At 46.8% G+C, this 26,823-nt stretch overlaps 1 protein-coding gene and 1 pseudogene across 10 annotated transcripts; one reads left to right on the top strand and one right to left on the bottom strand.

The window, feature by feature from the left end:
- Positions 1 to 561: 561 nt before the first annotated feature.
- Positions 562 to 22,547, bottom strand: POU6F1 (POU class 6 homeobox 1). Of its 10 annotated transcripts, none has more exons than XM_023524531.1 (14): positions 22,175 to 22,547; positions 18,584 to 18,716; positions 18,050 to 18,090; positions 14,549 to 14,643; positions 13,224 to 13,317; positions 12,927 to 13,122; positions 11,376 to 11,497; positions 10,246 to 10,471; positions 9,462 to 9,715; positions 8,673 to 8,801; positions 7,836 to 8,039; positions 5,623 to 5,764; positions 4,907 to 5,081; positions 562 to 3,857 (listed from the first exon to the last, which is right to left on the bottom strand). In XM_023524531.1, exons 4-14 carry the CDS (start codon positions 14,554 to 14,556, stop codon positions 3,512 to 3,514), a joined length of 1,896 nt encoding a protein of 631 aa, XP_023380299.1. In that variant the 5' UTR covers positions 14,557 to 14,643; positions 18,050 to 18,090; positions 18,584 to 18,716; positions 22,175 to 22,547; the 3' UTR covers positions 562 to 3,511. The 10 variants fall into 10 exon arrangements, with proteins under 10 accessions (XP_023380299.1, XP_023380302.1, XP_023380303.1 ...); XM_023524534.1 differs by having other exon boundaries at positions 9,462 to 9,712; XM_023524535.1 differs by having other exon boundaries at positions 4,907 to 5,075; positions 22,175 to 22,545.
- Positions 15,679 to 17,172, top strand: LOC105307025 (annotated as a pseudogene).
- Positions 22,548 to 26,823: the final 4,276 nt, after the last annotated feature.

Here is a 26,823-nt window from a genome sequence, read left to right as displayed (position 1 = left end):
TAGCAACCTGGAAGGCCAGGTTTGAATTTAAACTTTTAAGACTCCTTGAAGTTCTATGCTAGAATATTCCCCAGTCCTGGGCCCCAGCCTATAGCCTGCCTGCTCTTCCCCATGCAGCCCCATCTCACACTGCTAAAGGTTTTGTGTATATGTATAGACACTCCAGGCTGCATACCCAAGCTTTGCCCACCCAGCTCTCTGACAAACAGCTGCCCCTTGGTCACCTCTTAGGCCTGGGAATATGCATACCAATAGCAAGTCTGTTGTCAGGACCCAAAGAAGACGGGCCAGAAAGGGGGCTTGGGGTCCTAGGTACTAGGAGGGTAGTCTAGAAAGAGAAAGGGCATATCCCCTTGACCCTGCACCCCATGGAGAGGGTTGTGGCTGGAGGGCTGGGGACAGGGCCATCTGAAGTGGGAGTCCATGGCACTGACCTTCACCCTCTTGCAATGGTATTTTCCAGGCTACAAAGTCAGCTCACTGACACGAGTTCTTGGCCTCTGACATGAGTCCCTTATATCCCCACTCTGAGAGGTGAAGGAGAAACAGCAGACCAGTACAAAAGAAAAATACTGTTTATTCCACACAACTACATCAAGTGCTTCTCCCCTCCCCTCCCCTCACTCTAGCCCTCAGCAAGTTTTGCCCATGTCCGGAGGCCAGCCAGAACCTCAGTGTCAGAGCCTGGCTTCTGAGACAGCAAAGGAATCCAGGCATAGGAAAGTGACTGGATTTCTAAGAACACAAAAATGTCAGGGTCTCTCATTCTGAATTCAAACGTGTTCCTCAATCCATTTGGCCAAATTCTTTCCCTGGACCCCACCCGAATAAAATACCATGTGTAGTGCAGGGTCAAAGGCCCCAGCTAATTCACCAGGACATAGAAAGTTTTGGTCTTTCTTTCATTTAAAATGGAAACAAAAAAGCCACATGCAAACAGTGAAACCAGTTCTGCTCTTTCTCCTGCCTTTCCACAGCAAAGGAGCCACTGAGCTCTGGCTTTAAGTTCAGAAAGGTGCTTTCAAAACAAAATTTATATCAACTCCCTTTAGAGCCTGATGCTACCAAAAACAAAACAGAAAACCCACTTCAGGGCCACAGCTGCTTCCTGGGAGCTCTACAGTGGGGAAGCAGGAGCAAAGATCACAGGCTGGTGAGTTCCGCTTTGGGCACACTTCAGGGTCACCCTGCACTCTGCTGCCTGGAGAATTCAGCCTACAAATATTCTGACCCTGGTATCATTCCTCTGAAAGACCTACCCATCCTTTGTGCAGAGGAGAAAACGATTTAGTTCTAACCCAGCCTTAGGAAGATAGATTTAGACAAAGGAGGAGCTGAGAAAGCACTGGTCAGACCTAATTTAGACCAGCAGTTCATTATCTTTTTCCTGTTCTGACACAGGGCAGATGGTGTCCTGCATATCCACTGCTATGGACACACCCTGAATTATGTGCTATTCCCAAAGCACCAGCTGTGACCCACTTGTCTCCTCAAAAAAGAAAGCATATCTGAATGCAAGTATTTGAAGGTGAAAACCTGTATCTCTCTAATTTATTGAAGTATAGATCACTGAATTCTTAACTCTGGTGCTTTATTCCTGAAAACCTGTTTATCATGCCCCTCCCTAGTGAGCATATCATCTCATTGAAATAGGTCGATAACCCTGAACTTGAGTGTGGAGACTTCCCCTGGGAGACATTCTCTCCTGGAAGGTTGGGGCAGCCTTCCTCACACTTACTACACTCTGCCAGATTTGCTTGGTCCCAGTGCAGTGGAGTGGGAGTATGTGTATGTGGCAATTTGGCACACAACTGTCCTTTCACTGGCAGGGCTACCAAGAAGGTGGCCACGCTGGCACTGTAGGGCCTGGGAGGGATCAGTTGTAGGCAGGAAAGGAAGCAGCATTCCAGAGGAAGCTAGATTAGCAGGTGGCTGTACCTCCAGCAGAGGCAGTGACGTGCCTTTGCCTGGCAGTCACTTCCTCAGGGTGTATCATGTGAGGTACAGTGGAGAACAGTTGCTGGAGACCTGGCTGCAAAAGGACAAGAGTAGTGAAGACAGGGGGTGGCTGACCCCTGTGACTTGTGGTCCTTTAGGGATGGTCTACACAGCAAGGCTGGGCTCATCTAAGAAACCTCTTAGAGCTCTCCTGACTTCATGGAGGAACCTGCTGAATTCCAGGGTTTGTCCAGCCGCAGTGAGGCTGGGAAACTTACTTAGCAGCTCGGATGAGATGCCAACCCCCGATGTGCCATAGTTACCCGCTCTAGAGGCAAAACCCATCCTGCTCCGGCAGTATTCTTGGTTCAGTGGAACACTGGGGGTATCGCTTACACAAACACAGAGTCTAAGACTCTGGACGAAATAAGATTTCTCTTTCAGTATCCAAGGCTTAAAGTTACAAAGAAAAATAGAGTCAAGTCAGCTTCTCCAAGAGACCTTCCTGGGCTGCCATCAGCTCTTTCCAGATGTTGGCCGTTCCCCCAGGACCTTGCTATCTGATTTATTGTTTAATTTGCCCCTTCTGAGAAGGCCCAGTCCTAGGTTGAGGAGAGTGCAAGGACGAGAAAGAGTCAGCATTCCTTTCCTCATTTTTCTCCAAAGTACCTGCTTACGTGGGCAGTGAGATTTTCCAGGCTGCAAGTTCCTTAACCTACACTGTTCGTTTGGTTTTGAAGCGGGGGAGGGGCAGAGATGGTCATTAACAGAGATTAGATTAAAATCTGGGAGGATGACCTTATTTACTGTGTTCCTAACCTGCCACAGACCCAGGTCAACCCCAAGATAACTAGAATTCACTGCTATTTCCTTCCAAATGGATTACAAAAGAAAAGGTTCTGCTTCAGTGCAATTTCCCCCCAAAGGAACCAGAGAGAGGCGGGAGAAGAGATGACATGTTCTGGCCCCAGGACTGTGGAACCTTCTGACTTGAGGTCAAGGCAGACACTGAGTCTGGCCTTCTGAGCAGCACATCACACCTTTCAGAACTGTGTCTCTTGGGTCCTTTCAGGGGACAGTGTGCCTGCAGGCAATGGGGGTTGAGGCTGTGGTTCTCCTGGACAAGCTGCTGTACCTGTGACGCTCACACAGAGGAGCAAAGGAAAAGAGAGGGTGGAAAAAGAATGCCACTGAAACAAGAGCTAATGGTCAGTTCTTAGGGGCTGCTGCAGCCCTGCCCCAAACGTGGGGCGTTTCTGGTTCCCCACCAGCATTCACCCTTCAAAAACCAAGTTACCAAAGTGCTTCTTTAAGTGACACGCCAAATCCCCTCCCTTGGCATGATCAGCTCCGAGCCTAACACTCTCAGTGAGCCCCTCTGCCCTCCCCACGATGTGCAATATGTGGGGGACAGACGGAAGGCAGCTGACGCACATGCACACGGTGGAGTCTCAAGACCCAGGATAAGCACAGCTACACGTGGCAGATTGACAGGTGCTGTCACAGCCGTGGCTGCAGCTGGTTGCCAAGGGACAAATACAAAGTGCTGGAACACAGGGCTGGGGGCTGAGCCCTAAGGGATCTGAAAGACGTTCAGCTTGCTGGTGTTCTTGAGCGTCTGGCGCCGATTGCAGAACCAGACCCGCACGACCTCCCGGTCATAGTTGAGCTCCTTAGCAATCTCAGTGATTTCCTGTCCGGTGGGCAGTGGGTTCTTCTCAAAGTAGGCATTGAGAGACTCTATGGCCTGGGGGGTGAAGGAGGTGCGGCGTTTGCGTTTCTTGGAGGGCTCACCTCCCACAAACTCCATCAGGTTCTGCTGGCCTTCCTGGTTCCGGAGTTCGGCTTCATTCAGCCACTTCTCCAGCACCGGCTTTAGCTTCTGGGCACTCTTGGGTGTGATGTCCAGCTTCTCGAACCTGTAGATGACCCAAACCCAGAGAGGGACAGTGAGAATGTCTTATTCCTCACACCTGGGTGTAAGCGCTCTTCTCAAGGGGCTGCTCCTCAGGGCTGGTGAGACTGTATTTATGTTTCCCTCGCCACCCCGACCTGGATCCCCCTGGTTTGGTCAAGCCCAGACTCCTCAAACTGTCTTATATCCCAGGTCATACAGAGGGGCTATTCCATGGCCTCAGTTCAGTAGTGTAGTGATAACAGTGCAACTGCTTTGTAAACAACCAGTCTAGAACTTTGACACCCAAATGAGTGAGGTCCTTTGAGGAGTCATACTTGAGAGGTCTCCAGAAACGGCAAATGGATGTCGTGCGTGCTGTCCTCCTCCAAATTCACTCTCACAGCAGCAACTCTAAGTCAGACTGCTCTTTCTGGCTGAACTCAAATGTGACTATATAATTCTCAACATGGCACTGAGTCTAATAGGCACCCTAGTCTATCTATGGAATTGGAAGGCAGATGAAACTTTTCGGCCATCCCTGAGCCATGCACTCATTCTTGTTTGAAACCCTCTGCAACCCCTCCTATTATACTGGCACCAGAACCAGTTTGTACAATGCACACAGAAAAATCAACTACATGACTTTAGAGTCATGCCTTATAAGACGGTGAGATGGGAGCAGGATACGGGTGATGGTGGGGTATAGTTGAGAGCCAAGCGAGAACTGAATGAGCGTCTGGCGCTCATTTCATAAGCTGTACTTTTGTGACTAATTTCATAAGCTGTACTCCTTTCCCTCTAGGATTCCTGAATAGATTAGTGTCTGCCCTTAGGATAACCGCTTTCAAATCTCTGCCCGCAAAAGACCATATAAAATGCTCAGGATTGGAGGATAAATATCAGAGGGTCCTCCCTTGGAAGGACCTAATCAGTCTTCGGCTATTCCAGGTATTCGTATCTACCTTTAGGAACAAGGGAAAATGAAGGGTTCAGAAACCCAGGTCCCTGTGAACACCAAGTGGCACCAGATGCCTGAGTAGGTGCTGACCTTGCCCAGGCAACCTTACTCACCGGCAGATGGCTGACTGGCTGTACGCTGGGCCTTCTGTCGCTGTCAGAGCCTGACCCACCTGGGTCTGAGTGAGGCCCAGAGATAGCCGGCGGATCTTAAAGTTCTTGGCAAACTCCCGGATCTCTTCTAAGTTGATCCCGTCTTCATCCAGACTTGGAGTATGTGGCTCTAGGCCAGAGGAAGAAACCAAAGGTGAGTGTGTAAAACAGATAATCATCACTGCTTATCTAGTCCATTGTCCTGGCCTGGTGCAGAAAGATGAAGACATTTAGCAAAAGGCCAGCACACCCTTAAGATCCTCATTAACCCTGTCTCCAAGACAAACAAGATCGGGGGAAGGGGGCCTGGACCAATCTGTCTGGAGATAGAGGTATGTTTTCAAATTCTTCCAGCTCGGACTGCTGACCCTCCCCATTCTCCCTACTCCTGGCCCTCAAGCACATCTGTTGGCCATACGCATTCCTCAAATACCAGGTGAGAGATCACAGGAGAGACAGCCAATGGCTAGGCTTCTCAGAGAAGTGCCTCCACTATCATTATGCCTAGAATCCAGCTCAGTAGGAATGGGAATAAGAAAGCCAGTCCCTGGCATTGGGTATTTATCCTTTCAGTTTAAACTCCAGGAAGTCTATTAAGGAGAGCAGCTTCTAAAGAGGTCAGGTGTCCGAATAAATGCCTCTCCCCTTCTCCACAACCTCCTCCAGGAGCCACTTACTGGACACCAACTGGCTGACAGTGGGCGTCTCTGAGCAGGTAATTGGGATGGGAGCAGAGGCAGATGGCTTGGCCGCTGGGGCTGGGCTGGCGATGACCACAGCAGGCTGGGGCACGGCTGGCGTGGGCTGGATGGGTTGCATCTATAAGAAGAGAGCCAACAAGCCCCTATTGCCCACCTGCCCACCTCAAGGGGTCGGAGTCCCTGCATGGACCAGAGGCAGGGCCAAAATGGGCATGAATTTACATTCACTCAGCACACTCCTACCTGTGTCCTATCAAAAAGCAAAACTAAAAGCTACCTATCAACACCCGCCCAATGATAATGACCTCCAAAATAAGCACAACAACTTGACCCACCAAGCTAGAGTCTCGTAGCCACCTGTGAAACAGGAAGGTCAGAGGCTCAGAAAGCTTCAGTATACTTGGTCAAAGCTCCAACAAGTGTCTGCCCTTAGGATAACTGCTTTCAAATCTCTGCCCTTAAGGAGAAGCCTGATTCTAGAGCCTCCCAGGCCCCAAGTGTCCATTAATAAGGAACCAGCGAATGACATCTGGGACCCCCCTCAAAAGAGATACTGTGCAGCCATTAAAAAGAATAAAGTCATCTCTTAACTACTGACATGGAAAGAACTGAGTCATAGTGCTAAGTGGAAAAAAAAAAATCAGGTGGAAAAAAGTTTTATGGAATAATTTCTTTAAAAAATACATATGAATTTCCAGGGAAAAATCGTGAGGCATATAAAGCAAGTTGTCAACAGAAGTCATCTCTGGGTGTGGAATTAGAAGAGATTTTTACTTTTTTACATTACACATAATCTTCGAATTTTTATAAAAATCATTTATCATTTATAATCAAAAGAAACTATAAATAAATGAAATTAGTATTTTTAGTATTTTTTTTTTAAAGAGTTTCCTGAAAAGTTCAAATTTCCTCTCGGATGGGTCCTGTTCCCTGAATTCTACCTCCTGATAGCTCTCAAGTCCATTTCCTCTCCCTTCCCAGGGCCTTAGCCTTAGTTCAGAGTGCCTTGTCTCTTGCTAGAACTGTTTAAGCTGTCTCCTTAACGACTCAGGTCTCACCACAGTCCATTCTTGTTATCCCTGGATAACAAAGGGAATTTTTTTTCATGCTAATCTAATCAGCTATTTCTCTGCTAAGAACTCCCCCATGACACTTCACTAGCTAATAATAGTGATAATAAAACACCGTTTTTCAAGTGCTTTCTGTGTACCAGAGTGTTAATTGCCTATGTGTAATATATCCTTTAACACTCATAACCTTCTGCAGTTGGTCCTCTTATAATCTCTGTTTTATAGATGAGGCTAAGAGGTTATTCACAAGCTGAGAAGCAGCATATCACATTTGAGAACCTTGGGCTTTAACATTAGCTGGGAACTTCTTAGAAAGGGGAATTCTTGGGCCCCTCCTCAGACCTACTGAATAAGAAACTGTGGGTTGCAGCCTGGGAATCTGCCCTCTAGGTGCTTCTGACACACACTCAGGTTTGAGAACCCCTGCTCTGGAGTGCTATACTTCTTGCGATTTCCTAAAGGTAGCATACTCTCTCATCCAACTCATCCCTTTAGATTAGTTCAGTGATCCCCAGTCTGTCGATAGCTCCCTTCTCTGGGTTCCCTTATCATGCCCCTATCATAGTCTTTGTCAGGCTGCCTTGTAATCGCTTTTAATGCTGGGCTACCTAAGGCTAGGAAGGGCATCTTATTCATCTCTATATCTTCAGCACCTGATATATAGTAAGCCCTCAAAAACTGCTCCTAGAATAAACAAACAAATGAATAATCAAAGCCACAGTGCAGAGTGGAGGGGCGGAAGGATGAAGGGGGAAGAGGGAGGGGATGCAGAACTAACCTCCTAGGGCTTTTCTGGCAGTTTGTTCACCCTGGAGCTGATTAAGGCCCGGTTTACTTTGACCACCTCCTTCCTGACCTTCTCAGAATAGCACTGGCCTCTGAGGGCACACAGACACGTTTTGGGTGTATGTGGAAGATGGATGGGGGAATGCTGTTTCCCTGGGCAGAACATGTGTGACTCACATGGGCTTTCTACCCTGGGACCTACCCTCACTTTGGGGAGATTCTCTGCTTTCCCATGGACTTCAGAAAATAATCTTGTCCTGCCCGCAATCTGGAGACAGGCAGCCCATGCCAGATAGTACTGCCTGCCCCCACCCCCCACCCCAGCCCTGGTACCTCACTCTTAGCAGGGGACTCAGGTGTGCTGGGCTTCCGGACAGCCACAGGTGGAGGCAGGGGGCTGCTGGCTAGGGTCGCGATCACCTGGCCCTGGGCGTTCAACAGCAGCTGGGGGGTCACAGCCTGGACCTGCAGGCTTTGCGCTGGTGCTGGGGCTGCCACGCTAGCTGAGTTCACTACCCACGGAAGTGTTCCAATAACCTGGGAGGAAACAAGGCAGGGACCCTAAAGGTGAGGGCAGTGTCCAGCTCCCCCAACCCAACTCTCTACACTGGCAGGGGAAGGGACTTAGATGAATCACTTAACCCTTCTGGGCCTTAATTTCTTCCTCAGTAAAGTGAAGGATTCGCACTCTAAGAGCTGTTTCCTTTATTCTATCTCCAGAGCTGTGATGGAGCCAAAATAAGTCGGTGTGTGGAGTCAGCAGACCTGGACGTGAATCCTCACCCTGCCACAGTTTAGCTCTGTGGCTTAATTTCTCTGAACCTCAGTCTTCTCCCCTAAAAAGTGGGAATAAAAATCTTCGCCTAATAAATTTGTACTCAAAACGAAGTGAGATAGTGTATGAGAAAACACCTAGCAAGAGCCTGGCCACAAAGTGGATGCTCCATAAATGAAGTGGGTGCTCACCTCAACTAGAGTGGGCACCTCTAAGGCAGAGTGGTGGCTATACCCCTGCCTGGCTTCAGCATCAGCAGAGAGTTGCCATACAGGAGATATGAACAGCAGCCTGACACCCTGTTTAAATTTCTATGACCTTCAGCCCAAGTTCTGGCCCCCCCCAGCTAGCTTTTCCACAGCTGCCACCCCTCGACCCTGGCTTTGACCACTTGCCTGCCCCTGAGCGTTGGTGAGGATCTGACTGCTGATCCCCGGCATGCTGGGGATGGCGTTGGCAATGACTGGAGTGGTGGTGAGGGAGCCCAGGATCTGAGTCTGCCCCCCAATGGAAGCAGCACTGATCTGTGGGTGGAAGAAGAATCTTGCTCAGAGGCTGAGGGACAGGAAAGAGCCCAAGGCAGAGTGAAGAGGGCTCAGGGCATTGGGGTGGGGAGGTAGGGATGTGGGGCAGATATGAATGTGGGCTGCAGGCCCATGTCCACTAGCTGAATAGTATCTAGGGCTAGGGGTTGCAGGGGGTCAGCCGGGAAGGATCGGCCACGGCCATGGAAGAGTAACTCTGGCTAATCTTTCAGGCTAGGCCTAGGAGGGTAGAAGGGCTAGACAGGAGTAGCTGATGTGATTTTGGTCACATCTAACAACTCCACTGCCAAGCCAGGAGCCACAGTGGACCAACATTGGCACAGGTCTGTGAGCCTCTAGCTCCACCTTAGTGACAGCTCACAAGTTTGCAGTCCCCAGACATCATCCCACCCTCTAAGGCTGGTCCAGTGGTTCAGGTTCTGGAGAATTTGCCCAGCCCTCTTGGCAGAAGTTGTCTGCTCTTGTTTGAGATGGACGGATTGGCAGCTGCAAGGAGAAGGCTTCAGAGGGAGCCCATCTCCGGTGACGTGTTGGAAAAGAGCCATATTCAGGGGGCTGGTCCTCCACCTCCTTCCTCCCCTGTCAGTTCCACCCTTGGCCCAAGATTCAGTTCATCCCTGGGTGAGGGCAGCGGCTTACGATTCCCGGGCTAAATGCGAAGCCTGCAGGATGGACGGTGATCTGTGGGGGGGTATCCACTGGCTTGGGGGTGGGGGCAGTAGCGGTGGCAGCAGTGGGCTGCGGTAGAATGGCAGGCGTGGTCTGCAGCAGCGGAGGGGTCTGGAACAGCGTCTGGGGCTGAGCTGGTGGCCGGGGCTGGGCGGGCGAGGAGGCCTGTACCGGTGGGGCAGCTTGTACGGGTGCCGGAAGGGCGGTATTCAGCACAGCAGCTGCTATGGAGCAAGGCAGAGACAAAGGTGCTCAAATGCCTAGTTGCAGCCCAGAGCAGCTCCAATCCCAAGGGATCTGGCACAAGAATGAGAGGGGGTTGGGGCAGTGGGGCAGAGCGGGGACAGGCAGCTGATTCCCTTGATCCTTGCAGGGGGCAGCACATGCCAACTTCTCTCATCCCCCCTCCCTTGGGCCTGGAGATGTGTAGGTTCAAAACCAGAAGCTGAATCTTCTTGCAGTCCTTCTCAGGAGGCTGGTCATGGGGTGAATTCTGGCGTGGGGGGAGAGGGGCAGTCTCAGACAGTTGGTTGAAGTAAGAGAGGCCTGCTGGGCCAGCATGGTGTCATCGCCTAGAGTCCTGAGTTGGTGCAGCGTCTCTGTGGCTGGGTGCCTGGGACACTGGATCCAAACTCCAAGGCTGTTGCCCTGGGCGAGCTGCAGGTTCTGAGTCCAACATGGCAAGCCCGTGTGCAGGAATGGTAGTGTAGGGTGGTGAGGGGCCTGGTGCAGTCCTGGGGAGAGTTGCCGTTACCTTGGAGACTGGCTAAAGGTGGCTTGAAAATTCCCCCCGTAGGAGAAGTAGCGGTCAGTCCTGGGAGGGCAGCCACGGTTGCTGTAGGAATTGTCCACACGGCCAGCCCCTGCTGACCAGCCACTTGACCTGCAATACTGATGGGGATAAGAAGAGGTTGAGTAACTGCCCCTGCTGGAACCATAACTCCTGTCAGAACTGTGGCTAAGTTTTCCTGAGTCAAGACCTGCAAAAGCAAACAAGATTTCAAAAAGAAAAGAAAAAATAAAAAAAATCAACATCGATAGCGCAAACACTGGGTCTCTCAGACCCAGTTGAGCACAAACAAAGCATTCTGAGGCAGTGGGGAAAAGGCCGCATGAAGTGGGGGAAGAGATAAGCCCTGGCCAGAGGTCCAACCCTGAAAGGGGTGCCTAGATCGGACTATCCTGCCTTCAGAGAAGCAACTCAAAGCAAGGACAGGGCCTGGCCCTGTTCACAGGACAGTAAAGGGTGTACGGGCCTCTTCCACTACAGTCTGCTGCCTCCCAGGCCTTCCCTGGGCCCTTGCCCACAGGACCGGTGTTTTGTGGCCAGGAAGCAAGGGAGTGATGGACCCAAGTGGTCAAGAGCCGACAGAGGCCTCTGGGAATTTCTGATTAACGCTACCTTTAATGGATGCCTAGGAGATCTGTGCATATAGCGAAAGGTCTCAGGGAGCTCAGTACTCCTGGAGGATCCTGGAGGCAGCTTCTAATTTTGCCAGGGCTGTCCCCTGGCTCTAAACGAGAACTCTGTGAATAGTGCATTAACTCTTTCAGGCATCCACTAGATGGGCTGACAAGTGTATCCACTCATTTAGCCATTAGAGAAACAGAAAAGCCTGAGGCATGAAGAGTTAATGCGATCTCTACAACCCTTGCTGGACCCAAGGAGATTACCTGGCAAATAACATCTACTTTTCTCAGTGGGCCTAATCTGGGGCAGGGGAGAGGCCAGGGGTGCCTAGTAGGGGATTCCCTCCCTCGAGCCACTGCCCCTTCCCTGTGCTGCCTCATGAAGTTCCCAGATCCCATGGCTACCCCATCTTGGCAGTCCTATGCCTTGCTCTTGCCCATTGTTCTCTGTCCAGCTCTCTGGGTGGCTCTTACCTGGGGGGCAGCTTGTACAGCCAGTGATGTCAGGGTCTGAGAAGTCTGAGGCTGGCTTGGGGCTTGGCTGAAGGTGGTGACAACCGGGGCAGGGCTCAAAGGGATTCCTGGGAGTGGCTTCACTTCACATGGCAATGAGAGAAAGAAGGACAAGGAGTGAGCCTGGTGTGAGCAGAGGGGTCACGGGACTGGACTGTCTTGTCTGTAGCTTGAAGTGGCAATTCTCAGCCCCATATTGTGTTTTTGCATAACTGGAGACCAATCACTAGCTTCCCCTGGCCCAGCAAGTAACTTTGGAAATGCTACTGGTAGGGAGAAGAGGAGGCTAGAAAGCCTTGCGCCAGACCTAGGAGGTAAGCCTGTCTTTCCCCACATTTAAATGAAGAAAATGTAGGCCTAAACAGTTGGATACCAGTCTCTCATTTCCTGGCTTTATAGGATACTGTGACCAATGACATAGTAAGTAGAGGGGCCTAAAGTGAACATGTGTCAGGGAAGGAAGGAGCTAGAATCAATGGGAGCAGCTTCCCTTGGCTCATCTAGCAACTGCATAATTGCTCACCCCACCTCAGGACACTTTTTGGATACAGGTGCAGGCTTGGGGAAGGGGCAAAGATTCTTCAGGGTACGGTCCTTGAAATGACGGTCCCTGAAAATTGGACATATCTTTGCCACATTCAGGATCACAGTGGCTGTCTGAGTCAAGCAGCTATTCTCGGCCAGTCCCTGAGGTCTGAAGTCTGGAAGAGCAGCTTCCATGAACTTCTAAAGGAATTTTCTGTGAACGGAAGCTTTGCAGCCAGGTCATAACTTCCTCTTGCTGCCTTAATTTAGTGAGGTATTGGGGACCCACATCAGGAAGCCTCTTCAAAGCTACACGACAATGAGGAGAGGGGTTATTATTTAATATATGGTGAGGCATTAAAAGGAGTCTAAGTATTGGATGATGGGTATTAGACCAGATCAGTGGGCTCTTAATACTGGCTGGGCATAGATTTCAAGGCCCTAGTCTGGGCTTACTGAATCAGAATGTCTGGGGTGGAGGCAAGTAACCTCTCCTCTCTTTTTCCTTTCTAAAAATTAAAAGAAAAAAATTTTTCAATTACAGTTGACATACAATATTATATTAGTTTCAGGCATACATCATAGTGATTAGACATTTATATAACTTATAAAGTGATCACCCTGATAAATCTAGTACCTATCTAACATCATGTATGGTTATCATAATATTATTGATTATGAATCTTCTCTGAGGTTAATTCAATCACCTGAGCTGAGCTCTGCCACTCTCCTTTCATCTCACCCTGACTCATCCCAGTTTAGGTCCGGAAGTGACTGAAACCAGAACTAAAGTTCCAGAGACAAAGAGTACAGGATAGCCCTAGAAGTTGACTGGAAGTATAAGTTGTGGCCAGAGGCTGTCCCGTAGAAAGGAAGATGATAAAACTCTAAAGCCACCTAGGCCCCAGGGACTTATGCTGACTCCTCAGGGAACCACGGAAAGGGTCTCAGGTGGAGCAGTGCCAGATGGGAGGAATGGGCTCGTACCAGTTGCCTCTGCAGAGGAGTCTGGGTTGTCTGGCCCAGCTTCGTCAGCAGGTTCATTGGCTTCAGCAGGACCTCTGCTCTGGGAGCCATCGCTGGCCACACCCTCCAGTCCTTTGTCCTCCTCCTCAGCAGGGATGTGGGCATCCACCCCAACTTCCAGCACACGGATGGTCTCATGGCCTGACATCACGATGACCTGCAAACAGAGGACAGGAATCACTGCTGGGAGAGGGGATGATATAGACCTCCCTGGGAACCAGAGCTCTGGGTATGGTTGGGGGAGAGAAGAAATGGCACCTCAGGATGAAGACCTCCTGTCCCAGCGACTGTGTGCTCTGTGAGAATTCCAGAGCTTGGGGCAAGCTGCAGCTCCTTGATTCCAGAGAATTTGCTGCTAGGAGAAAGTAGGCCCGGGTGACAGGGGGAAGGGCCTGACACAAGCTGGAAAAAGTCCCATTGAGCCAGACCACTTGGGAATATTTATATTTGCTCCCTCTCATAGACTCGGTTCAGGGAGTGGTAAATGGCCTATCCCACAGTCTTGCAAGGATGTCCTTTGGCCTCTAGGACACTGGTGTATGGCTGTGAGAGCCCCTAACACAGTATCCACAGCTTAAGCTGGGCCAACAAGCAAATCCCACTTCATGGCTCCTGAAACCTTATAGAAGTTCCCTCAAAGGTAAATGGGTGGAAAACAGATGCTCCCTAATGTCGAGTAACTTTTTCAGCTCATAATTTCTTTATTTCCAAAACTCTAAGGTAAAGGCCAAGATTTCCCTGCAAGCTAATTTCCTTAAACAAGGGTCAGGAATCCTGAAGATGCAGCCTCTCACCCCATCCCCCTGGACTGGAGCTTGTGCCCTGTGAGCCTGTGGCTCCAGTTGTGCCATCTGCTGTGGGCCAGCTCTGACCTTAAAGATAAGCCTGCATGTCCCAGTGATGCAGGCGGTCCCTGGGCCTCCTCAGAACACTTGATCTTCTTTCCCTGCTCAAACAGCCAGCATTCAGCTCTTTACCTGCAGCACTGAAATGCTTCCAATTGGGCCATTCAAGAATCAAGAACACTGTACGTTAAAAAGCTCTGTGTCGGGCCTCCCCTGCACTTGGCCTGTGCCTGAAACCACTCCCATGACCCACTCCTTAAGCCTGAAAATTGGATCCAGCCAGAGCCTCGGCTGGAAAAAGTGACCGTGTGATCTATCAAGGGAGCTGGAATGAAATAAACCCCCCAAAGCCATTGCCTTTTTGACTCGAACTTGACCTATGAGGGACTTCACTCCAATTACATTTTAGGAAATAGTAATCTTTTTCTCCCTTTAAAAATTACATAAGTATTAAATGGTCATTGTAGAAAAATTAGAAAAAATATATAAGCAATGTCCTGATGTCCAAATCTTTCCCCATGTAAGCTTATACATATTTGCACATTTTAATTTCACTTTTTAGTCATAGCTTAAATCTCCAAACTCAGTCCCTGAGAAACCCTAACTGGCAACTACATCTGGATAGGTGAAGTGACCCTGAAGTTTGGTAAGAAACAATGAGGGGCTCTGTGGGGTCTTCCTACTTGCCCACACCGCTTGGTCCATTACCCTCACTCTCCCACCTGACCCGGAAGATACCTGCTCATTGACAGTCAGAGATGACTCTGGGCCAGCTCCTGGATCCATGGTCACTTGTCAGGGTGGGGTTGGGGTCAACCCACACCTAGCACATCCTGTGGAGTGAAATGAGATGGGAAAAGCAAAGGCTGATGTGACAGTAATACAATTTCTATACCATCTCAAAAAGTTGGAAGTAGAATGGTAGGAAGAGAGAGAAGCTAAGTTCTCCCAAATATTTGTAGAAATAAACAAAACAGGATTCTAAGGATTTTAAAGTGTCCTAGGAGAACATACACCAGGGTAACAAGAGGAAAGAGAGGGCCAGGCATCTGTCCCTGGGCGTTCCTGAGTCCACTGGGAGAGAGTAGACTCAGCAGAACCCAAGGTGACCCAAGGTGACCCTGACCCAGAGTCTGACTCTGACTCAGAACCTCAGACATGGATAAGGAGCACACTGGGTATCAGAGTGCTTCTCAAGGGAGGAGTCTGAGCAGACTTCCTGGAAGGGATGGTAAAGACAGGAATAAATTAAAACAGTAGTCTCAAACTTTAAAGTGCATGATCATCACCTGGAACACTTACTAAAAAACACAGATCCCCCCAGCCTCCTCTGGATCAAACATCCTCAGAGAGTCCAATTCAGCATGTGGGTCCCACAGAATCACCTCTTAGGTGATTCCGTGGCAATGGCTCAAGGATCATACTGGCCTTTCACACTGGAGGCAGGACAACATCCCAGATGGTAGAGTAGTCTGACAAATGCAGTGAGGAGTGGGAGAAGCCCTTGTAAGAACAGGCTGTCTGGCTGGAGCCACAAACCATACAGTCAAAAGAAATAAAGGTAATAAAGGGGACAAATAGGTTTAAACACTTATATAGAAAAGAAGACAATTAACATTTGAGCGCCTACTCGGCTAAGCATTTTAGGTAACACTCATGTATCATTCATAGCAGCTGGGGGCGGGGGCATTATTTTCACCATATAGATGAGGAAACAAAGCTCAGAGAAATGTTCTAGATTCTCCACTTTCCCCTTTCTCTTCCTCTGCCATCCCAGGGTCATTTGTTTGTTTTCTTTTTTGTGTGTTTTTACTGAATGAGATAAAATCCATATAACATAAAATTCACCATTTTAACCATTTACAAATGTAAAATTCAGTGGAATTTAGCACACTCATAATGTTGTGCAACCATCACCACTATTCGTTCCAGAGCATTTTCATCATCCCCAAGGGAAATCCCATACCCTTTTCCTGCCACCCTCAGTCCCTGGCAATCTGCTTTGTCTCTATGGATTTGCCTATTCTTGATATTTCCTATAAATGGAATCCTACAATATGGATCTGGCTTCATTTACTCAGCAGAATGTTTTCAAGGTTCATCCATGTTGTAGCATATACCAGTACTTCATTCCTTTTTATAGCTGGATAATATTCCATTTATGGGCTTTCTGCACTCTCTGGGGATGGCTCAGTGACAGATAAACCAAGATTTGATTTCCAAGATGGAAAGTCCATCACACTCAGCTGTGACTTTACCCAGCACTCCACAGGCCTGTGCTAATCCACCACCTCCCCATACGAGTAGTTCTGAAAAGCAACTTATTAGTAACACTTAGAAAACAATTAAAGGAAAATAAGATCTTCATTTAATCCTTGTTACAGAATGGTAAAACGTCTTAGAAAATGAAGAAAACAATCAGAACTTTTCAGAGAAACCAGCATCTTCAACAGAAGAAAACTAGAATTTAAAGAATAATTTTAACATGTAGACAGTGAATTTGAAGAAAATATATATTCGAAAAATACATTCAAAAATGTCAATGCACGTGAACCTAAATCACTTGGTAGTGGGTCATGCAGTGGTCTCCAAAATGTTTTTGTGAATCAGAAGCTTTCCAAACAAGAATTAAATGAAGAAAAGGCAAAATTGGTAAAGCAGGTTGAAGAGAAAGAAGATCTTCTTCAGAGGCTAAAATTACAGTAGTCAAAATGTATAGGTCAAAGAATGACCTGTCTCAGCTACAGTTGTTAATGAAGAAGTGGTGAAGTTGTAGCCAGTTGTTGCTTTATGAGTTACAGTCAACTATATCCGAGAACAAGAAACTCAGTTTTACTCAGTTAGACCACTGTTAGTTAGACGATAAACTGCTACACTATAACAGAAATGAAGAAGAATTTGTAGATGTTTTAGTCATCATGTTTTTCTTGAATATCTTTGAGAATCACAATGTAATAAAAAGCTACTTAATACATTTTAAAGATAAGAGAAGAAACCACTAGGGCTTAGAGAAAGGTATCCTGACGAACGTCAATTTAGGGCACTCTGTTATATAAATATAAACCAAGTTCTAAAATGAAAATTTAGCATTTTGAATAAATTTCTCAAAGAAAAGATTTTTTAAAATATTAAACATTTTAAATAATAGTAAAAATAATTTGTACAATTCTCATTAAATCCTGGAAGGGAGCCAGGGCCCACTCAGAGCCTCCTCTTTTGCCTTCTTTCTCTTTGAGTTTGAAAAACTCCTGAAGCAAACCTGGCATGGCACCTTGCTTGGCTAACGGATGACTCACTCACCCCAGCCTTCCTGTGCTAACATCTAAAACACAGGCATTCTCGGGGAGAGAAAGAACTGAGAGTGCTGAGGCATTTGCCTACGGCCCAGAGATCCAAGACCATCCAGGACTCTCAGCAGAGCGGACTGAGATGAGTTAGAGGACCTGGTTCCACTTATCATTCTTCTTTGGGAATTGCTTTGGGCTTAGGGCAATGTTCCAAGACATCCAGGAGGAGCACTGGGAAATTGTAAACAGATCAGAACACCCTAGGATTGCCTGAGATCCTAGTAGGAAAAATCCTGAAATGCTTTGTCCTTTGTTTATTTGACAAATATTTCAGCAGCTTCTCTGCTCTAGGTGTTGGGGAAACAGTGTGGGAAAAACACATTTCCCAGCTTCGTCAAGAATTCTACAGTCTAATAAGGGAGTCAAAGAAATAAAAAGGTAACTATAATACAGTATGTTTAAATGTCACTGTGGATGAGCAGAGAATGGTGGAGGAGCCACAGAAGGGATTCTCAATGAAGTTTTGTGTGTTCCTTTCTCCTAGTTCTAGAGGAGCATGTGTTTCAGACATGAAATTTTATTTATAAGAATCTTGTGCCATGTAGAGGAAAATGGAATTTACATGGGATTCAGACTTTTAATTCAGACTCATTTCTGTGGTTTTAGTCACTCCGTTAACATTTAATGTAGTTGAGGTTTTCGAGGTGTAAAATACCTTCTCATTATACACTCATTTTGGGGGGTAGAGGGTACTCTGTGTGAAGGTAGTTGACCCCAAGGAATGGCTGGTTGAGCTGAAATTAATATTACCGGTATTCAAATGAAAGAGTCACATTTGTTATGAGAAATTACCTTTCAAACTTTTGACATTGCAATTCTCTCAGGCTAGGTTGTTTATAGATATCAGTATCTCCAGTTCTATATAACTTTTGTATTTAAATTGTGTACCCACCTGCCTCCTGCAGAGCTGTAACTCAAGTAGGCCCACAAGGACTGGAAGCAAAAGATTGGTATAAATGGATAGTTGGGGCTGAGCTGAATAGGGCAGACAATCTACTCTTCCCTTCATCCACAGACGGTCTCCCCAGCCTGACAACTACCAAATCTAAATCTCCAGCTTGGATCTCATCTGGGAACTTCATGCTCACATATCCAACAGCCTACTGGTTGTTCACATCATCTTATACTCAACATATTCAAAAGCAAACTCCTGATTTTCACCCCCAAATTTGCTCTATCTGCATGCAGCCTTCCCCATTTCAGCAAATGGCAGCCTTTATTTTTCACAGATGCTCAGGCCAAAAATCTTGCCAACACCCTTGCTTTCTCTCTTACATCTAACATTTACTCCTTCAGCAATCCTTGTTGGCTCTCCCTTCCAATATGCCCAGAATCCTCCCACTTCTTATCACTACTACCTCTGTCCACACAACTTTAGTACCTGGTGTGAAGAAATACCACATCCCCTCTAGCACACAAATATTACCTGCCCTGTTCTTAAATCATCAGACTCCAGGCGGGCTGCTACCTCGTTCAAGTTGTCATTGCTTGATGGCTTGTCTGCATATCCTCCCACCCTTCTCCATTTCTGGCCCCAGGACACAGATTTGCCTTCCCACCTGTTGAAGAATAATAATCACTGATAGTTTATTGGGACCCAGGCCCTTTACACACGGTATTACAGTAAGCACCTTCTGGAGACAGCTTTCTCTCATATTCTCAGCTCTAATATTTACTAGTTGTGGGACTCAGGACATATAATGTAACCTCTGTACCTCAGTTTCCTCATCAATAAAAATGAGAGTAATAGCACCTACTTCATAGGGCTATTGTGAGAATTGAATAAATTAATGCATTTAAAAAATTTAGATTGATGTCTGGCATATAATAAGTGTTCAGAAAATGGCAGTTATTATAAAAATTTACATACATTATCTCATTTCAATTTAGTGTAGCACTTAAGAACTTAGGTTCGTCTCTCAGTTTCAGCATTTCTTAGCTGTGAAGCCCTAGGAGACGACCTAACCTCTCTATGTATGCTTCAGTTGCCATACTTGAAATGGGAATAGTGTTGCAATAAATTTTGTAAGATATTCAATTCCGACACCAACTTCAAGAGAGCATGGAGCAAACACATACTAAAGCTTGACCAGTTGTGTGACTGTCCACATGTGGGCAGGTTACTTTTCTGATTTCTTGGGGATAAATAATAAGAGAGCTTACCTTAGAATTACTGTACAGAACACTAAGAGCAATTAGCTATTATTATCACCATTTTTATAGATAAGAAAGTTGAGGATCAAAGAGAGATAAGGGTATAGGCTTTGGAGGAAACCTAGATTCAAGCCCCAGCTAGGCCATTAAATAGCTTTGTGGTCTTGGGCAACTGCTTTAATCTCTCTGAAGCATAATTTCCTTATCTTTAAAATGATGATTAAATGGGCAAGCATTATGGGGTTGTTATAATAATATGAGATCATGTAAGTAAAATGCTCTTATTATGATCTCTATTTTTTATCTATAGGGAAATGGAAGTTGGGAGAGGTCAGGTGACTTGACCAGGATCATAGTAGAGTCAGTGGCTGATTCAAATTTCAAAGTGTGTCCACCTGCCCCAGACTCCTAGCCTTCTGACACCACACCAAGCCTTCTCTCTGTAAATGGGAGGAAGGCGGATGGGGACTGTTCTGGCCCCCAAGGATCAAGACACATTGGGAAGTGGAAGCTTTCAGTTCTGCTCCAGATCCTCCCCTTCAGACCCTGGATCCACGGGCAGAAATAATGGCTTGCTATGTGGTTGGTAGACCAGCTAGGCACACACATGGGCCAGAGGGAGGGAAAGGGAAAAAAATCGAAAAGCAGTGAATAACTTTATTTTCCCTTTCAAACCTACCATTTATAATCTTAGGCATGTGAGTAAAGACTTGTTTAATAAGGACAGATTTAGGTTTAGTTTCTCCTCCTGCCCCCTTTCTCTTATGCCCAAACTTGATTAATTCTGGGCAGGACAATAGGAGGGAGCATATGAAATGTAAAAAATAAAAAGTAGGTGTCTTCCCCCACTAGACTGTAAGCTCCAAGAATGTAGGTCCACTTATTATCATAACAAGAGGTTATAATACCTAGTACATAACAGGAGGTTAATGAATATCAGCTGAAAATACAAAGTAAGAAATCGGATTACTTAGTTTTCTCATATTTCCTATCTTCTCCTCAAAACACATATCCTATTTCAATTTTTTTTTGCCCCCATTCCCAATACTAGGGTGACTTAAAAAATGATTTTAAAGAAGTAAGATTGAGTTCTGAAGAACCCTGACCACACTTACTCCTTCCTAATATGCCTGTCCAGCTCCTCAATCCCAAACCTTGTCTCCCTTGGCCAGTTTCTCCCAGGTCTCACTCCCTCTTGTGGACTTTCTGATCTTCATTTTGACACAGAAAGAGCTTGGGCCATAAAGGCAGAAGACCCAAGTTGAGTACTGCTTCTGCCTCAGGTAACCCCTCTAAGCCTCAGTTTCCTTAACTATAAAATGGGGCTAAATTATAGCACACACCTCATGGGTTACTGTGAGGATTAAATTGATAACATTTATGTAAGTCACTTAGGACGGGGCCTGGCACACAGCAAGCATTGTATAATTCTTTGTTATGTTATTGTTATTATTTTTAATTGAAGTAAAGCATGCATATAAAAATGCTTTTAATTGTAAAGTGTTATAAAAAATGTAAAAGATTACTATTATGACTTTATAGTGAGTAAATCTTGGGGAGGGGGATATTATCTTAGCCCATGTTCCTTCATAATGCAGAGAACCCTCAGGGAAGCAAATTTCTTCTGACTCACTTTTTCTTAATTGCCAGGGAGTACTTTCAAGAAGAGAAGAAATAGCCTATCACACACACACAAACGCACACCCCCACATGACATTATCTTGTTTGTTTTCATGTTTATGATCTGCCTGTCCCTCCAAACTGGAATGGAAACTCCAGGACAGAAGAAGTTCTATCTGTATTGCTCAGAGTGTGGCACAGAGTGGGTATTTTTTTTCGGACAAGTGAACAAATAAAGTTCTACCGCTGATATGCTTGTCAATGTTGGCTGCCTTAGACTACCAAGAAAGGGGAGGAGAGATAAACGTCTATGAACAATTGAAGACCAGCCTTCTACTTTCAGAACAGAGACTCAGAGCACATGAGCAGATAAAGATAAAATCTCTGCAAAGAGCTTTTTTTCATTTGCCCAGGAAGGCTTCCTGACAGTCTTTGATTTACCCTTGCCCCTCAGTAGCGGCTGTTTTGTGCAGGTTTTAGGCTTCCAATCACAGCTGCGTGAGAGATCCCAACGCTAAAGTGAAGATTGCAAGGCACCTTTGGCCTTGCCAGATGAGACTGCCCAGGGAGCACATATCGGCCCATTATTATGAAAATGTATTAATAATAATATTGTTATTAAATATTTATGAAGTGTTCATGCTCTGCTCAATGGTGACCCGCCCACCACTCCCCCACCCTTCCAGCAACGCCCGGGTCCCTAACCCGGAGTCCCACCAGTCCTCCTGGTGTATTGCGATTGGAGAGAATTGTAACAGGTCGCCCTCGCCTCCTAAGCCGACAGTAACCGCCGGGAACCCAGGCTCCCAGGTTCTCCCGTGGGGCGAGAATCCGCTCCTGGTCGCCACGGGATCTGTATATAGAACATCTTCTACAGTCTGTACCCCACGTTGGCTCCAGGGACAGAAACCGGGAGGGGCCAGGTGCAAGCTCCCTACGGGGTCTACCTGGCGGCTGCCCCCACCCCTTCCCGGTCCCCGCCGGCCCGCGGGCGGGCGAGGGCGCGGCCCTGGGCTTCCCGCTCCCAGGAGGGCGGCCGCACGCTGTCCCACTCCCAGAGCTCCCCGCTGCCGGGCCCAGCATCCTGGCGCCCCGGCCCCGCGGCATTTTTTTCCCTCTTTATCATAAATATATAAATTATGCTAATTACGGGCATTGCATATTAACCAAACCCGAAACCTCCCCTGCCCGGCCCCCTCCCCCTCCGTGCAAACCCCTCCCCGCCCCGGACCCCGCTACTTACCGGAGCCCGAGCCCCAGCCGCCTTCGCCCTAGGTGCCCGGCGGCCACCGATTAGCGATTCATCTCACAGTCCGGGCCGGGGGGCCGGGGGCCGGGGCCGGGGCCCGGGTGGCCGCCGCCCGCAGACAAAGAAGCCAGTGCGGCTTGGCTGGGCTCGGCTCGGCCGGGTAACCGGTCGGGACCCGCTGCCGCCCCCGGGCCCCCAGCCCGGGCTGGGCAGAGCCGAAGGGGACTCCACGGGCTACGCTGGGCGGCAGGGGTGAAGGCCGCGGAGTGGGAAGGGGAAGCTGGGGTGGGGGGGCTGTCAGGTATATATATTTTTCTCCTTTTCCCCCTTCCACAGCCCCCCCTTTTCCTCCCCCCCCTTTTTTCCCCTCCTTCTGCTACTTGGATTTTTTTAGCTACTGCGTCATGAGCATAATTTATGCAAAGAGCTTTGCCGCATGCTGCACCGCGCTCGCCAGCCGCCGGGGGCGGGCGGGGAAGGGAGGGGATCGGGGAGCCAGAAACCAGGGATGGGGGCGGGGAGGGGACCCTCAGCCGCTACCCACGCTGGGAGGCCCCGCAGGCTCGCTCCCCCCACAGGAGTGGAGGGTCGGTGCGGCAGGTCACGCAGCCCCCTCCGAAATGCCGCTTGAAGTCTTCATTTTGGAAGGTGCGAGAGTGGGAGCAGGCGCACAGGAGTCCGGACTGGGGACCCTATGCCACATTCCCTTCAGCTTAGGGTGGGGTGGTAACAGCGGTGACTCCCAGCAACCGCATTTCCCTCTCTAGGTTAGTCAGTCATCTTCCTTTCTAAACGTTGAAAGTCAAGTTCGTGTCCATTCCCAAGCCCCAGGCCGGGACTCTACCGCGGGAAAGGAAGAGGAGCTCAGACATCGCTCAGCCAGCGTCGAATGTCTGGAGCAGCTGTTGCCCAACTCCATTTCAAGGAGCGGACTTTGGTCCTGAATTGAATGCTTCCCCCCCACCCCCGCCCCCACCGCCGCCACCTCAGTAGCGCTTGTGGGCTGTGTCGTCCAAAGACAGCTTGGCTGCCGTCTTGTCCAAGCAGACAAGGAAATGTAAAAAATAGACAAAAGTTCTCTGGGATGGAGGAAAAACGTCTGGCTTGGTGGTGGTGATGACACGTGAGGAGGTTTGGGTTTATCTAGAGGCTCAAGAAGGCAGGGAATGAGGAAGGTTATAAGAAGAGGCTGACTGAAAGCAGATCGGAGAAACAGCTGACAAAAGGAAGAGTAAGGAGTTGGAAGAACAAAGGGGAAGAGAAGAGATGAGGGGAGAATTGGGGAGAATTGCAGGATCTGTAAATTTGGTAAACAGTGGATTCCAACATTGAGACAGCCTGCTGTCAGTCTAGGCTGCTCCATCCACTGTTTTGGTGGTCTTATGATGAGGTAGGCATAAATGAAAGGTAGTGTGAGAAGGATGGAAGTGGAGCCCTCGACCCTCCCCGGACTGTTCCTTAAGCCCAGGGGTAGAAGAATGCTGCAGGGGAGGAGAAGAGAGGAGAGGGGAGCAGCACCAGGTGGCTCCAGATCATCGCTATATACTTTTCCAGAAAAAGTATATGCGGCTTGCTCACATCCAGGGCTCTGCTCACAGAACCTTCCCTCTTGAAGCCTGGTATCATCATAATTTGCCTGGTCAGCAGAGCTCACGTCCTATCAGCTGGCCGTTTGCATCTGGGGGTGAGGACATAACCCTGGTGGCAGATTTATGAGCAACCAATGGATTAGGAGTCAGAATATTTAGATTTTAATCCCAACTCTTCCACCAGCAGTCCAGGCAAGTAATTTAACTCCTGTATTACTTATAAAATGAGAGTAATATCTATCATCAGTACTTCACAAGGTTGAAACTTCTTAAGTTAATGGTAAGTCTGTATGTGAAAACACTGAAAATTGTCAGCTCTATACAACTGTAAGGTATCATTACTTGTACAATAGCTGGAATCCATTTTAGTGGCCCTGTGAAACTCTAATACATGTCATGGTATTATAGCTCTTGGGGGTTTTGTTTGGTCAATAGTCCCTGTGGTCCATCCCCTTAGACTATAAATTCCTCAGCAGCACTGGTTGTGACTTAACTCATTTTTGTATTTCCTACAGCTTGTTATATGAAGGGGCACAGTATTGCTATTGAATCTCTTAATGTGAAGGCAGAAACACTTAGGCTGTGTGACTGGTTTGTGCTACACATGGATAGATAAAATTCCTTGAATGACATGGATATCAGGGATTGTGTGAAGAAAGAAGTGGACATGATAAAGGGATTCGGGGAGACATACATCAAAATGTTAATTGTGGTTTTCTTTGGGTAAAAGAAACCTTTAATTTCTATTCTATACATTTCTGCATTGCTTGAATATTATTTTTTATTTAATTTTTTATTGGGGCATAAAATTCACAGATCTTAAATGTACACCTTGATAAATTTTTACATATATATGTAATCACCATCCACGACAAGATTACAAAGCATTTCCAATACCCGAAAAGGCTCCCTTGTACTCCTCGAGAGTTGACAAACTCCCAGTTACTACTATTCTGATTTCTATCACCATAGATTAGTTTTGCTGGGTTTTGAACTTCACATAAATGGAATCAAACAGTATGTACTCTTTTGTGTCACTCAACATATGTTTTTTCAGATTCATCCACATTGTGGGATCTAGCAGCATTATTTGTTTTTTTTATTGCTTATATATTCCATTGCATAATTACACTACAATTTATTCATTCTACTATTGATGAGTATTTAGGCTGTTCCTGTTTTTGTCTTTTATGAATAAAGCTTCTATGGACCCTGTTATACAAGTCTTTTGGTGAATATGTGCACTTATTTTTCCTGGGTAAATACTGAGGAATGGAATTGCTAGGTTTGATTTACATGTTTAACTTTTGTAGATACTGCTAAAAAGTTTTCCAAAATGTTTGAACCAATGTATAACCTTACTAGTAACACTAGAGTTCTAGTTGTTCCACATCCTCGCCAATACGTATGATAGTCTTTTTATACAATATTGCAATATAATCTTATTAGAATAAGTTTATATTTTATAATCGGAAAAAATCCAACAATATAAATATTTCCACGGGTGGGTGGGGAGAAGATGTCACAAGTGGCTTCCCTCTGCTTCTCATGCTAAATAAAATTCTTCAGCACTATCCTCAGCCCAGTACATTTTCTTTTCCTCCTTCGCACCCACTTCCCAAGCCTTTTGAGTCTACATTATTCAACAAATATTTATTATCTATCGTGTGCCAGACACTGGGCTGGCTGCTAAGTGTCCAAAGGAAAACAAAACAGACTACTCTCTTGGAATTTATATAGTCTACTGGGGAAGCAGACATTAAACAAAAAATAAACACATGATGATTAAGAAAACAAGAAGGTGATTAACACTGAGAGACAGAGAAGACCTCTGAGGACATCATACATATATAGGGCAAAGTTTAAAAGATGGAATAAGTACGAGATAGAAGGAACAGAGGCAATGGCAGAGGCAATGAGGCAGGAAAGAACTTGGTGTTCAAGAAACTGAAAGAGACTTGAACAATGTGGCTGGAATACAGCAAGTGACAGGGAGAATTGCACAAAATGAGGTTGGAACGATAGACAGGGCCCAGATCAGGAAAGCCTGGCCATATATACCTCTATATTAATTGGATTCCTTCTTTCTTTGCAAACTCTATCAAGATTTACCTCCTCCAAGAAACCTTCTTGAATATTGTCCTAATTAATATTATCATTTTAATTACATCGTTGTTCCAGTAACTTCATTATATAATTTTTTGTTTATAGGCCATTCATTCTGTTTCCTGAGAATATACTGGTTTACCCCCACAGATATGGGGCAGGGCCTTCTGTTTCCTTTTTTGCCTGATCTCCTCTAAGCACCCAGCTCATTAGGGATACTCTGTTGACAGTAAGAGTCTCCCTTGGCACATACTTTATTCCTAGAAAACTCTTGGAATCTAAGTAGATGATTGCTGAGGTCCTATCTTTCCTGGCTGGAGAATTGACCCAGATCCATGTCCTCAAAACTTGTGGAGCAACCAAATTTCTCCAGGATCTGTGCATATTTTTCCAAACACCTTCCTTATCTCTACAGTTCATCTTGCCCCTCCCCCTCTCCAACCACCAGATTAAAGACATCACTGCTGTTGCTAAGGGACTAAGGCTTGTGCAGGTGGGAGTGAGTTGAAAGATGATACAGCAGGGTGTCCGGTTGGTCAGCAGGAAAAAACCTCTCAGCTGTGAGGAAAGGAAATATGGCAAGTGCTTCTCAACCAGTTTTTTTCCCACCTATGCGTAGTATGGTCGTTCTCTATGAAAGCTTTTAGGATTTAAAAAAAATCTTAGTGTTTTAAATTTTATAATGTTAACATTATAATTTTATAACGTTGTGGACGGCCAGTTTTCATAAAACAGGGAAGCTGTTGTCCATCTTGACTGGTCATATTGAAGTTCTTGTGACAAGAATGGGCTATGAAGGAGAAGGTCCCTGAATGCTGTTAACAATCCAGGGATATTTGAAGATGAAGCCAGAGTTTTTGAAAACTTGTATGTGACAAGGAGTGTGGCTCTGCATGCTCCATTTTTTACAGACCTCCCACTCTGAAATGTATATATTTTAGTATATTT

This window comes from Pteropus vampyrus, unplaced genomic scaffold (genome assembly GCF_000151845.1).
Source record: "Pteropus vampyrus isolate Shadow unplaced genomic scaffold, Pvam_2.0 Scaffold471, whole genome shotgun sequence".
In the NCBI taxonomy this organism is placed as follows: Eukaryota; Metazoa; Chordata; class Mammalia; order Chiroptera; family Pteropodidae; genus Pteropus; species Pteropus vampyrus.
Note: the sequence above shows the minus strand (reverse complement) of the source record. Positions and strands in the feature narration are given on the sequence as shown.